This window comes from Eleutherodactylus coqui, chromosome 6 (assembly GCF_035609145.1).
Source record: "Eleutherodactylus coqui strain aEleCoq1 chromosome 6, aEleCoq1.hap1, whole genome shotgun sequence".
NCBI classification, from domain to species: Eukaryota; Metazoa; Chordata; class Amphibia; order Anura; family Eleutherodactylidae; genus Eleutherodactylus; species Eleutherodactylus coqui.
In genome coordinates, this window is record NC_089842.1 from 163,070,050 (window position 1) to 163,083,077 (window position 13,028).

Below are 13,028 nucleotides of genomic sequence, written 5' to 3' on the forward strand. Positions count from 1 at the left end.
CTGACCTTTCACGATGATGTGTCAGAAGTTTCTTAAAAGTTTAGCTACATATTTTAAAGCAACCCTGGTGGAGTCAAGATTGATGGGGGTGACGCCCTCTGTACCTGATTGGCTGCAGAGCTTGATGGGCTGCAGGTCCTGGAAGCCCAGTAAGCTCATGCTGCAGCTAATGTGTTGTATATTCATCATATCTGGTTCCCTCCTCTTCATGGATCCTAATTCCATTCTACTCCCCTGTTTCTTTTATCACAAAGTAGCCACCATAGTCTGTCCCGAATTACACTATTCACAGTACACCCCCCTTGACCTTGAATGGACAATCACCAGTTTTCTTCCAATCTGCGTCTTTCCCTACGGATCTCCCTATAGGTGCTGCAGTAGATGCCGCATGCGGAATAAAGTGATCTCTATGTTGTAAAGGCTGCTTAGGATTTGCAATGTGAAACAAAAAATCCATCAAGTTTGGATTTTTCATGACCGTCACGTTGCAGTTGTATCACATCGCTTGCAGTAACATGACCACGATCACCACTCTGCAATGTCACAATGCAACGTCATGATCTTTGTGTTTACCCGGCCTTATTCTTATCCCAGACAACCCCTTTAATCTGCTCTCTATGTTTTATATTACCAGCTAAGGAAGAGGCTCCAATTCCACTGAAGGCTTCCATTGTCCGACTCCCATCAGGACGAAAAGACCTGAATAAATCCAAGCCTGTACCCCCAATTACTAGAGGAGCAAAATCATTGCCAGAAATCAGTTCAGTGCCCGGCAGCTATGTCTGGAGTGATGTGAAAGCCCTCGACAAGACCAGTGAAGAGGAGAGTCTTGTGCTTGACCTCTTAGATTTAAGTCTAAGAGATGAAGACGAGCGTGAAGAGGTTTGTGCTTAATAACTAGAGCCTCCGAGAGCATATCCATCAGAGAGAATTATCAACTTCAAAGGGTTTCTGATGTCTCTGGGCACCACAGTATAATTACTAGGATTGGCACATTGGAGAGTGGATGTGTGTGCTGGGGTTGCTCATATCAGGTGGAATTTTATATATTGCACTAATTTATTATATTGGTGCTGTTTTCATGTCATTGAGTTTCATGCATAGAGCCCGTTGTATATAGTTCCACCTGACAGACTATATAACTTCTTGGGGTGCTGCTGATTGGTTTACTTGCTGCTCAGCTCCATTGAAGTGAATAGGGAGTTGAACTGCAATACCAGTCTGTTACAAGACACCAGGGAAACCAGGGTTTAATAGACAAGTCACAATTTCCGTGAAGCTATATAACCCGAAGTATGGTGTTACTTTAATAAAGGGTATAAATTTTAATGGTCTGCATTGGAAAATGGTATTTAAAAACCCTGTATCTTCTACATGCTTCTCTAACAGAAATTGGCTATATTCCATATTTCTAGATAACTAGCTATATAAAGAAGGAGAAATCCTATCACACAACCAGCAGCGGATTCCAGCCGCGACCCTGTATACAGCCACGTATGGTGGCGAAATTGTACTGCGCATGACCGTGTACTCACACAGGCGATCATCTGCAGTACTGTTTTTTTGTTTTTGTTTTTGTTTTTTTTTTTCTTCGTTTAGTTTATATTTTCCATGCTGTCGCTTAGCGATGACGCGGATACCAGCAGCATATATGCAATGTAATTGCACATGGTCTATGGGTATATCAGCAACCATAGAGAACATTGTGCTCTGTCATGGATTTCCATGGGAACATAGAACATGCTGCATTCTATTTTCCATGAGCGGATTACGTGGTTCCAACGCTCTAATGTGAGTAGAACTATAACTCGATGCATTTGATTGAACCACATGTTACCGTGGATCAAATGCTCGCGGAATATGCAATTCAAATCCGGTCATGTGAGACCGAGCTAACTATTATTGTGTACCAACAGCAATTATTGAGTTTATTGAAACCATCCCAACATGTTTCACCACCTCAGATTTGGGGCTAAATTGCCCCAGAATACTCAACAGTTGGAATATAGCTAATATCTGTTAGAGCAGCATGTGGAGGATACTGTTTTTTGTTTGTTTTGTAAATATACTTTTTTTAATGCATAGCAGTAAAGTTTATACGTTTTAGTAAAGGGATACCATAACTTTGGTTATATTGCCTCAGGCAAATTTGTGAACTGCTATACCAGACCCAACCCATGGACAAAGTTGTGTTTGGAAGAAAGCAGCCATGTTTTTCTAAACTTGGACAGCCCCTTTAGTAAAGGGACATGTTTGGTCCTCCGATGCCAGTTACTCTCTGCTTTGGATAATTGTTCCCATATTAGGGGCTCCCTACTACCCCTATATTAATTTTTTTTTTTTTTACTTTTGTTCTGAAAATCTAGATGGAAAGTTCACTTAGAAATGTGCGGAACAGTGCAGCTCGGAAGAGGGCCAAGATGAGCGGCAGCCTGTCTGACCTGGAGAGCCCAGACTCCATGAAAATAGATCTGAACATGGATTCTCCATCCTCTACATCTTCACCAATTAGTGGTTGTTATAGTGAGAGTGGGGTCTACAGCCGGGAGTCCCAGCATTCACCTCTGTCACCCACCCCACATATAAAGAAAATGTGAGTATTTACACTTCTCCTTAAAGGGGACCTGTCACATTGAAACGCAGTTCATTCTGCAAGCACTAGGTTATAGAGCAGGAGGAGCTGAGCAGACTGATATATAATTTTATGTGGAAAGATTCAATGACATTGAACGGCTGTGATTGGTTAATCCAGCGCCGGCTCTCAATGGCTGACGCGGCGCTTGATTAACCAATCAGAGCATTAGCTTCCTGTAAGCTGGGTATTCAAGCCCTGCTTCCAGGAAGAACTGCTCTGTCGGCTTGAAGGAGGACTCGGCAGCCTGCAGCAGCGACGGAGGCCAGCGATAGGACCGGAATGCTGGCTGTAGGCGAGTATTATTAGACGCCCCAAAAATAAGACACTGCCTCTTTTGAGGCAAAAAAATAACACAAGACAGTGTCTTATTTTCTGGGAAACACAGTAGGAACCTATTTGACATCCTCCACCAAGACTTCAGCATCCAACTAAAATATGATTTCTTTTTTTAACATGTTTTTGTAACCTTATATATCAAGCCTTCCCCAAAAATCGAGGTTGGTCTTATTATAAGGGTAGGTCTTACTATCAGCGAAACGCGGTATGTGTGGGCACTGGCTTAGTAAGTGATCAGTGACCAAAAGTTTTGATTTAGTTCCAAAATCTATTTTTATTTCGGGGCATGACCGCATACTTCGTAGAAGGGTCACATGTTGGTTCTGAATGGACTGTGGTATTAATAAGGTATCCCCTGTACGGAGAGACTTATGCTTTATACTTAGGTTTATATCCTCTCCAGTACAAGGAAGAGGGAAGAGATTGTGCTGCCATTTGTAAAGCAGATCTAAGATGTCATATATTGTAATAAGCCCCATGCTGTATACTGCAGACTGCACCTTGCTGTCCTGTTCCCTATTAGGACTTATCTGCCCTCTTATTTGGTTTCACTCATAATTTAACATAGCGAAAAAGTGTTAAAACCACTGCAGATTCACAGTATTGGTAGTTAAATAGTAACCAGGACAGGCTATGTAATGCTTAAAGGAATGTGGTATGACTGCAAAAAACTGGTTGACCTATGGAAGGATAAACCCCACACATTGTCCAGTCACTAAGAAATCATTAACCCTTGATTTACAACTAGTTTTTTTTTTTTTGCTTTTTTTTGAATTGATGCCCACTGCTCATTTGAGAGGGAGCCTGCATCTGTCTGCCTTTTACTTTCAGTGGTCAATGGAAGTTTTTGATGGTAGAACAACAGTTGAGATCTATAAAGTAATACAATAAGGCCTTTTGTAGTGTCGGAACTAGCTTACTTTTGAAAATCAAACTGCATTCTACATACTGTCGATTAGTTGTCCTAGCTTGGCTTTCAAGCTTGAGTTGATTCGCTTTTAACACCTTAATGACCGCCCATTTATCTTTTGATGGCGGACGCTAAGGAGCTTTACTCTGATGTGCCGCATCAGAATAAAGTTGCATAGCTGGGGATTCTGACAGTTCCCTGCCTTCAGCTGCTGGAGATAGCTGAGAGCTTGAAACAGTGACAAGAGGCTGCAGTGAGCAGTCCCTGGTCATTTGATCACCACTAGTCAATGCAAGCCTAGGAAATAGTTATAATTAGAGATGAGCGAGCATACTCGCTAAGGGCAATTACTCGATCGAGCATTGCCCTTAGCGAGTACCTGCGCACTCGGAAGAAAAGATTCGGTTGCCGGCTGGGGAGAGCGGGGAGGAACGGAGGGGAGATCTCACTCTCTCTCCCCCCAACCCCCCCCCCCCCCCACCCGCTCCCACCCACCTGTTCACTGTCGCAACTCACCTGTCACCCGCGCTGGTAGCCGAACCTTTTCTTCCGAGCGGGGAGATGCTCGCTCATCTCTAGTTATAATTCTTCCTGTTTTATCTCCTCGTTCCAATTGGTGAGAGGAGATGAAACCTCTTACCAGAGGCTTCCCTAGATGTCCCCTATCATTGATCTTCATCTACCTTAAAGGGGTTGTCTCGCGGCAGCAAGTGGGGTAATACACTTCTGTATGGCAATATTAATGCACTTTGTAATGTACATCGTGCATTAAATATGAGCCATACAGAAGTTATTCACTTACCTGCTCCGTTGCTAGCGTCCCCGTCGCCATGGCTCCGTCTAATTTCGCTTTCTTCTGGCGTTTTTAGACGCGCTTGTGCTGTGCGGTCTCCTGCCTGGTGAATGGGGCCGCTCATGCCGGAGAGCTGGTCATCGTAGCTCCGCCCCGTCACGTGTGCTGATTCCAGCCAATCAGGAGGCTGGAATCGGCAATGGACCGCACAGAGCCCACGGTGCACCATGGGAGAAGACCCGCGGTGCATCGTGGGTGAAGATCCCGGCGGCCATCTTGGTGAAGGAAGAAGTAGGAAGAAAAAAGAAGTCGCAGAGCGGGGATTCGGGTAAGTAATATATATATATTTTTTTAACACATCCCTTGGGTTTGTCCTGCGCCGAACGGGGGGCCTATGGGAAAAAAAAAAACCGTTTCGGCGTGAGACAACCCCTTTAATTTCTGAAAAAAAAATGCGGGGTCAAAATGTTTAGATCACCCCTAGATGAATTCATTAAGGGGTCTAGTTTTCCAAATGATGTCATTTGTGGGGGGTTTCTATCATTTTGGCAGCTTGAGGGCTCTAAAAATGTACAATGGGGCCCAAAACACTTGCAGGAAAAATGTCTGTTCTAAAAGCCACTGGGTGCGCCACTCCTTCTGGGCCCTGTTTTGTATCCAGACATAAGGTTGGGGCCACAATGGTTATATTTCTGAACATAGGACAAACAGGGGTATCAATTTTAGGGTGCACATCCTCATTTTCATGTGCACTATACAAAAAAAAGCTTTAAAATGGCATATTTGCAAATACATGAAATTGTATTTTTTTTCTCTGAATTGTATTTATTCCTGGAAAAAAACGGTGGAGTCAAAATACTCAAGAAATACATTAAGGGGTGTATTTTTTAAATGAGGTCATTTGTGCGGTTATCTATCATTCTGACACTTATGAGGCTTTGCAATCTTGCCTTGATGTAGGAAAATAAAATGTTCTTCAAAATGTTAATAATTAATGTTAAATTTGTACGTCTTCTAAATTGCTCAAAGAAACTATCAAAAGTTTTTAAAATGTGCTTCCAGAACAAATTAAATAGATGGAAATATATATATCTGCCAAAACTCATACAGTATGTTTGCCCATGTTAGACATACTGCAGTTGAAAATATTTTAAAAATTGTCAATTTTTAAATTCTCCACAATTAGGACGCTTTTAATAAATATACACAATTTCTATCGGTCTACTTTCATCACCTAAATGAAGTATACGATGTGGTAAAAAAAACGATGTCAGAATCACTTGGATATGCAAAACCTTTACAGAGTTATTCTATGTTAAAGTGACACATGTCAGATTTTCAAAATTTGGTCTGGTCATTAAGTTGCAAGTAGGCTTCATCACTAAGGGGTGAAAGTGTTGTAGTTGCGCAGCAATAAAGTTTAGGGTGATTTAAAAAAAGAAGGGTGCAAAAGTAAAGCTGACTTATTCATATAAGAATTGACATGCAAAAGCCAGAATGACATGAAACTTTACAGACGTTCTTTGTGGGAGTCGTTGGTGACACTAGATGACCTAAAACAGCACACTTCTGCTTCAGTGGAATCAATAACAGAGGATATGGTGGGATGCGTCTGAACAGAACTGGACTACCGACATCTGCTGTGTCACCAACATGGTTGTATGTCAATTTATGTTTGAATTAATTGGCTTTACTTTTGCACCATTCTGTTGGAATCGCCCTGTATAACCAAGGATTCGGAACAACTAAACCTCTCTGATTCTTGCTTGTCTAGCCCCTTGTAGGGGCTACCGCATGTTTTGTATTTGGGAATAGTAGTGGTCCCAGAAGTTTGATCCCAACCAATAATAACCCAATATTTAATTATAAAATATACGCATTATCAAAATAATCAAGCATCTAGAAGGAGTTGCTGTTTTGCTGCAAAACTCGTCATACAGTTCCATCTCAGGCAGATATGCAAATGATTAGCGTTGTGGTGTGATTAGATGAAAGTTCTTGCCACCTGAGGCCATAAAAGTGGTTCTACTCTTGGCCTATGAAAGGCTGTCAGAGGCTACCTGTGTGTAGTGGATTTCTCCTTCTGTTTGTGTAGAGCTTGTTGACCACTAGACATGCCTGTACAATTGAAGAAATTTTGCTCAGTTAAAGTTTTAAAAGGGGTGCATGTATGGATTTTGAGAAGCTGGATGGTTGTATCTATGAATTGTCCTCCACCGGGCTGTTTTGAGCAGATTATTAGGAGGTGTTGGGACCAGTGGATGTGTAAGGGCACACAAGGCGACCAAGCTCAGTATGCCCCCGACAGACCACCAGTAGAGAGGATCATCTGATCGTCAATGAAGCACAAGCAGCTGCAACTGCTTTGTTGTGAACCATCCAGAGACAGGTGATACCATCATTACAGGACTCCTGTGTTTGTCGGAACCATGTCCAGGCGCTCGGCTGTATGACATTTGGTGTCACCGGCCATTATGTGTACTGCCTCTGACACCCACCTACCATTGCCTTTGTTTGCAGTGGATGATATACTGGACTGCTACGGAGTCTTTGTCTTCAGTAATGAATCCAGGTGTAGTTTGGGCACTGACAATGGCCGTATTCGTGTCTAAAGACCTCGGGGTGAGCGACTCAATCCTGCCTTTGCCATGGAGTGGCACACTGCCACCTGCTGATGTGATGGTCTGGTGGGCCTTCACATATGACAGTCACCCCCAGTACGGGCACGAGGGACAGTGACAGCTCAGCGATATGTTCAGGACATCCTGCAGCCACATGTGTTCCTCTCATGGCGGCTTCCAAGAGGCATCCAGCAGGATATTGCACAGCCGCACACACAAGGGTGTCACAGGAATGCCTCCATAACATTGCCACACTTCTGTGGTTGCTCAGTCGCCAGATTTATAGAGCAATGATTAGACCATCTGGGGTGCCAACTTTGACAGCGTACAAGTTTGCATGATCTAGAAGCTCAGTCACAGCAAGTGTGTACAGATATGCTGCAGGATGCTATACAAAACCTGTATATCTCCATGTCCGCCCGTATCACATCTTGTATCCAAGCTAGAGGCCGTACAACAGCCTCCCTTCAAGTGTTCATAGAAAATGAAATTTGATTTTGACAGCTCCTTCTAGGTGCTTGACCTTTGTTGACTCAGTGTGTGTGAAAAAAATATATACAATGCGCCATCACCTCTTTTTAAGTAAATCAGGCTGGCTAAGCTACACAGTATCCATAGGATGAGGCAATACCATGCTGTATAGTCCTCAGTCACCCCAAAACAATGTTGGGTTATCTTGCACTTCTGCTAAAACTGTAAGCCACTGTTTAAGGCAATACCATAGGTACTGCAACTAGTATTGTGCTTCATATTGTACTATGTTTGAGAAGCCCAAGATGTGAGCCCTGTTTGACCTTTTGGGTCACATTGCAAAAATAAAACTTATGACCGCAAAATAAATATTCCTTTGTATTAATGGGTAATTATACTGACCCTTATTTCGCTTGTGACATTTATGTTCCTAACTCTGCAATTACAGGTCTGATGTGATTTTAGTATCAAAATTACGTCCATCAAGAGTCTTTTCTGCACAGAACAGAGATACTGTGAAAAAGCTGGATGGTCTTCCCCAAGGTGCGTTTATTACATGCAGATTATGTATCTAAAGATTCTCACAATTGAAGGGGTTCCCTGGGATTAAAAAAAATCTTACAGCAGAAAATGGGATACATCTTTTTTAAAAAGTATAACTCACCTGTTAAATCTTCTGGCACTCCAGCGAGGACTCTGGTGGATCCCGCTGGTCTGTTTAGTTTGCTGCAGAGGTGACTTCACAGATGTCCACATGACTGCTGTAGCCAGTCTTTCTTGCATATATGACATGAATTCTCTGAAGTTAGTGATTGGCTGCCATGGTCATGTGGAAGTACGCAAAGTCATCGCTGCAAGGTTGGAGCAACAAAAGGCTTTAACAAATGAGTTCTGTTTATTTTTATTTTAATCCCTTAATGCTCCATGACATACAGTTACCCCTTCACAGATATAGATTAAAACTAATAACTTTTATTATCAACTGATTAAAACTAGGGACTAGGGCCACATACGACATAAAACAAACATGGACTAACAACATAGATCGTGCTCAATAAACCCAGTAACCGGGTAGTGTGAGGGTGTCAATTCCCCCAGGTAGCCAGTCAGGTTGGACCCTGTTAACAATGTTAGGGGACTGGGTCACTTGTATAGAGCGGCGCGTCACGCTCCGTGGAGTGATCAAGGTGTCAGACTTCCAATTTTAGGTTATGTAGCTACTCAGATATTTCTATTCATGTCTCAGAACTGGAAGCTCTCTGACTATTGATGTCGCCGCTTCAATGTTTAGATACAGATTTTCACAGTAGGGATTTATGTGACTATTCAGATGTTTTTACATATTTCACCATTAAGGGTAGTATAGTTGCTCAGATGTTTTTGCATGTTTCAACATTAGAGGTAGTGTAATTGCTCGACGCGTTTCTCCGTCCCTGTCTAGGGCGGTTCCTTAGGAGCGGGGCCGACGATCGCCCAAAAGTGTGCGTGATTATCCCTATTTGTCCTATCACCGTGGTTCAGACCCTTGTTGGTAGTCCTTTAAAAGGGTTGAACTTTGTCCTTAGTTCAGACAAAGTTCTCCTATACGTCCCTCTTCCTGCCTTGACTCAGGACCTGGATGTAGTAGGTCACTAAGTTAGATGAATTGACACGGAGTCAAACTTCACCCTGAATCTATTTATCGGAGACCAAGCACCGAACCGCTCTGAGATACCGATCGGGGTATTTTAGTCTCAAAGCGGGTAGGTGGAGGTTGGATAGCCCCAATATCTTTCCACAGAGGGAAAGTCGGGAGGCAAATCTCTATCTCCTATAGCGCATTCTATGAAATGCCCAAATATGGCGAGGAAACATTCCAGGGGGACCATATGGTCCGAGCGCAATAGGTCTGAAATAATCTCCTATTTTTAAATAGGGATGAGAAGAGCCTATAAAAGATGATGAGGCTCTTGATCCATAAAGTCCCTATTGTGGGAATGGATCAGGTGTCCCAATGCGCTTGTCTGCGCTAGCAGCAGTGCCCAGGCTGTGAGGCAATGTTGCGTTACCCTGCTAGCTAGGGGAAGTGTAGTACAGGTGAGAGATAGGAGGAAAGATGCAGCGCCTGCGGCTCTGATGGTGAGCGGCTGGCAATTAGGAGAACTTTGTCTGAACTAAGGACAAAGTTCAACCCTTTTAAAGGACTACCAACAAGGGTCTGAACCACGGTGATAGGACAAATAGGGATAATCACGCACACTTCTGGGTGATCGTCGGCCCCGCTCCTGAGGAACCACCCTAGACAGGGACGGAGAAACGCGTCGAGCAATTACACTACCTCTAATGTTGAAACATGCAAAAACATCTGAGCAACTATACTACCCTTAATGGTGAAATATGTAAAAACATCTGAATAGTCACATAAATCCCTACTGTGAAAATCTGTATCTAAACATCGAAGCGGCGACACCAATAGTCAGAGAGCTTCCATTTCTGAGACATGAATAGAAATATCTGAGTAGCTACATAACCTAAAATTGGAAGTCTGACACCTTGATCACTCCACGGAGCGTGACGTGCCGCTCTATACGAGTGACCCAGTCCCCTAACATTGTTAACAGGGTCCAACCTGGCTGGCTACCTGGGGGAATTGACACCCTCACACTACCCGGTTACTGGGTTTATTGAGCATGATCTATGTTGTTAGTCCATGTTTGTTTTATGTCGTATGTGGCCCTAGTTTTAATCAGTTGATAATAAAAGTTATTAGTGTTAATCTATATCTGTGAAGGGCGTTCCTCTTATTATATAGATTTGAAATACCACTGTGATTTGATGACATACAGTTACATATGAAGGTTTGGGGTTTGTCTGGAGGGGAATCCAAGGGTCCATACCACTCCATGCAACGGGGGTGGCAGCTGTTTCTTACAGCTGACACCCGCCTGCAGCAATCAGCACTCCCACTGATCACATCTGTTAACCCTTTAAATGGCGCCATAAATTCTGACAGAATTGAAATGCCCCAATCGGAGTTCAGGGGTACCAAACGGCTCCATGTGATGAGATTGCAGGGTGCCATTCGGTTGCTATGGCAGCCAGTTGCATGGCTTGATAGATTACATTGTAATTAGAGATGAGCGAGCGTACTCAGATAAGCACTACTCGCTCGAGTAATTGGCTTTATCCGAGTATCGCTGTGCTCGGGTCTAAAGATTCGGGTGCCGCTGCGGCTGACAGGTGAGTCGCAGCGGGGAGCAGGGGAGAGCGGGCGGGAGAGGAGGAGAGAAAGATCTTACCTCCGTTCCTCCCCGCTCTCCCCTGCAGCCCCCCGCTCCGTGCCGGCACCCAAATCTTTAGCCCCGAGTACAGCGATACTCGGATAAAGCACATTACTCGAGCGAGTAGTGCTTATCCGAGTACGCTCGCTCATCTCTAATTGTAATGTAATACTTTGCTCCTACAGAATGATGTAATGCCAATCAAACCAGCACAATTTTTTGTCGCCTATGGGGACTTAATAAAATTTTTAAAACTGATTTTTATATTTTTTTAACTGTGAAAAAAAATAAAAAGGTAATAAAAGTTTTTACCCCCTCCCTTTTGCTATATTTATAATAAAATCTAAATTAAAAAAATTCTACAACATATTTGCTGTCTCTGCGTCCATCAAAGTTTGATCTATCAAAGTAACATATTATTTACCAGACACTGTAAATGTCGTGAGAAAAAACTCAAAACACAATGTCAGAATTGCGCTTTTTTTGGAAACAAAAAAAATGTTATAAAAAGCAATCGAAATGTCATATATGTACTTCAAAATTGGTACAAATAGAACTAGAGGATGTCCTGCAAAAAACAAGCCCTCACACAACTAGGTTGATGGAAAAAATTTAAAAGTTATGGCTATCAGAAGATGGCAGAAAATAATTTAATTTTTTTTCTAAAGATATTTTAGATTTTAAAAGTAGTACAGCAAAAAAAAAAAACCTATATAGATTTGGTATCCTCGGAGTCCTACACGTAGAATAAAGTTATGCCAGTTTTGTTGCAATATGTAAACTGTAAAAACAGGCCCACTCAAAAATGGCAGAATTTAACTCTACTTTGAATTTTTTTTTAAGTTTTTCAGTACATTACATAGTAACACCGAAAAATACAACATTCTTAAAAATCTGAACAACCTCTCTCTTCATCTATGCTGTACCAGTTTGACCAGTGTTGCCCATGGATAACTATAGAGCTCAGGCCATGTAGACATCATTTTAGCAGTATTTTAAATGGCAGGACAAAGGAATAGGACTATTATGTTCAAAAACTACAATAACTATAAGGCATCGCCATTTATAATTGCTTGCTTCACAGTTTTGCGGTCTGACAGGGTAAACTCACATCACAGTGAAGAGGGGCTAAAGTGGAATTGCTACGATCTTAAGACCAATGTGATGTTACCTGTTGTTATATTGAGCTTGTATCTATGGGTTATATAGGTCACATGGGTAGATATATAATTTATTTTTTTTAAATATATATAATATATATAACTATATTAATATATACCAACTTACATTACTCCTATCACACTTCTGTGTACATTTAGTAAATGGCTGTGTAAATCCTCACACTGTCACCCCTTTGTTCTCACTGAGCTTCTATCTTTGTAGCGGACAGAACACACAGTAAAGTGGGGTATTGATAAGCTGTCCTTTGATGTGAACTGTTTTTCTCTTAATACACTGCTATGTACTACTATTTATCTTGCAAATAATAGCATCTCCTTTCCTGTCTGTCGCTTTCTGATTATACAGGAACCGCTGTCAATGATAAAGCGGTGACTGTGATTGGACAGCGCATAAATTACAGGAATGGGACTTTGGACGGTGATGAGAATCTTTCTAAGGAGTTTGCCCCGGCCTTTACAAGACATGCCCCCAAAGATCTGCAAAGAATGTCAAAACCTATAAAAGGTAAGTTTGTAGAAAACCAGTGATGTAGCTATGAGGAGTATGGTGTTTGTGGGTGCTGCAGGGACTGGTGCCTGAGGGGCCCAAATTCCCTTCTGTAGTCATATACATGACATATGATAATTGGGGGATACTGGTGTAGTGGGTCCCAGGAGCTTGAAGCAGTGCTCTATGCAGTATATCTAAATATTCATTTTGGCTCTAGTCTACAGAAGCACTGTTGTTAAATGTTGATCTGCTTAAAGGGGTTTTCTGGGCCTTTACTATTAATGACCTATCCTCAAGATATGTCTTCGATGCTGATCGTCGCAATGCGCCG

The 13,028-nt window shown here is 42.3% G+C and overlaps 1 protein-coding gene across 3 annotated transcripts in view; it reads left to right on the forward strand.

Moving 5' to 3' along the window:
• TOGARAM1 (TOG array regulator of axonemal microtubules 1) overlaps nt 1–13,028 on the forward strand; it is a 44,860-nt gene that overhangs the window by 15,559 nt on the left and 16,273 nt on the right. For all 3 annotated transcript variants that reach the window (XM_066608108.1, XM_066608109.1, XM_066608110.1), the window contains exons 4-7: nt 635–882; nt 2,367–2,593; nt 8,215–8,309; nt 12,554–12,712. In XM_066608108.1, the coding sequence (XP_066464205.1) occupies nt 635–882; nt 2,367–2,593; nt 8,215–8,309; nt 12,554–12,712 (729 nt within the window). The remainder of the gene's footprint in view (nt 1–634; nt 883–2,366; nt 2,594–8,214; nt 8,310–12,553; nt 12,713–13,028) is intronic.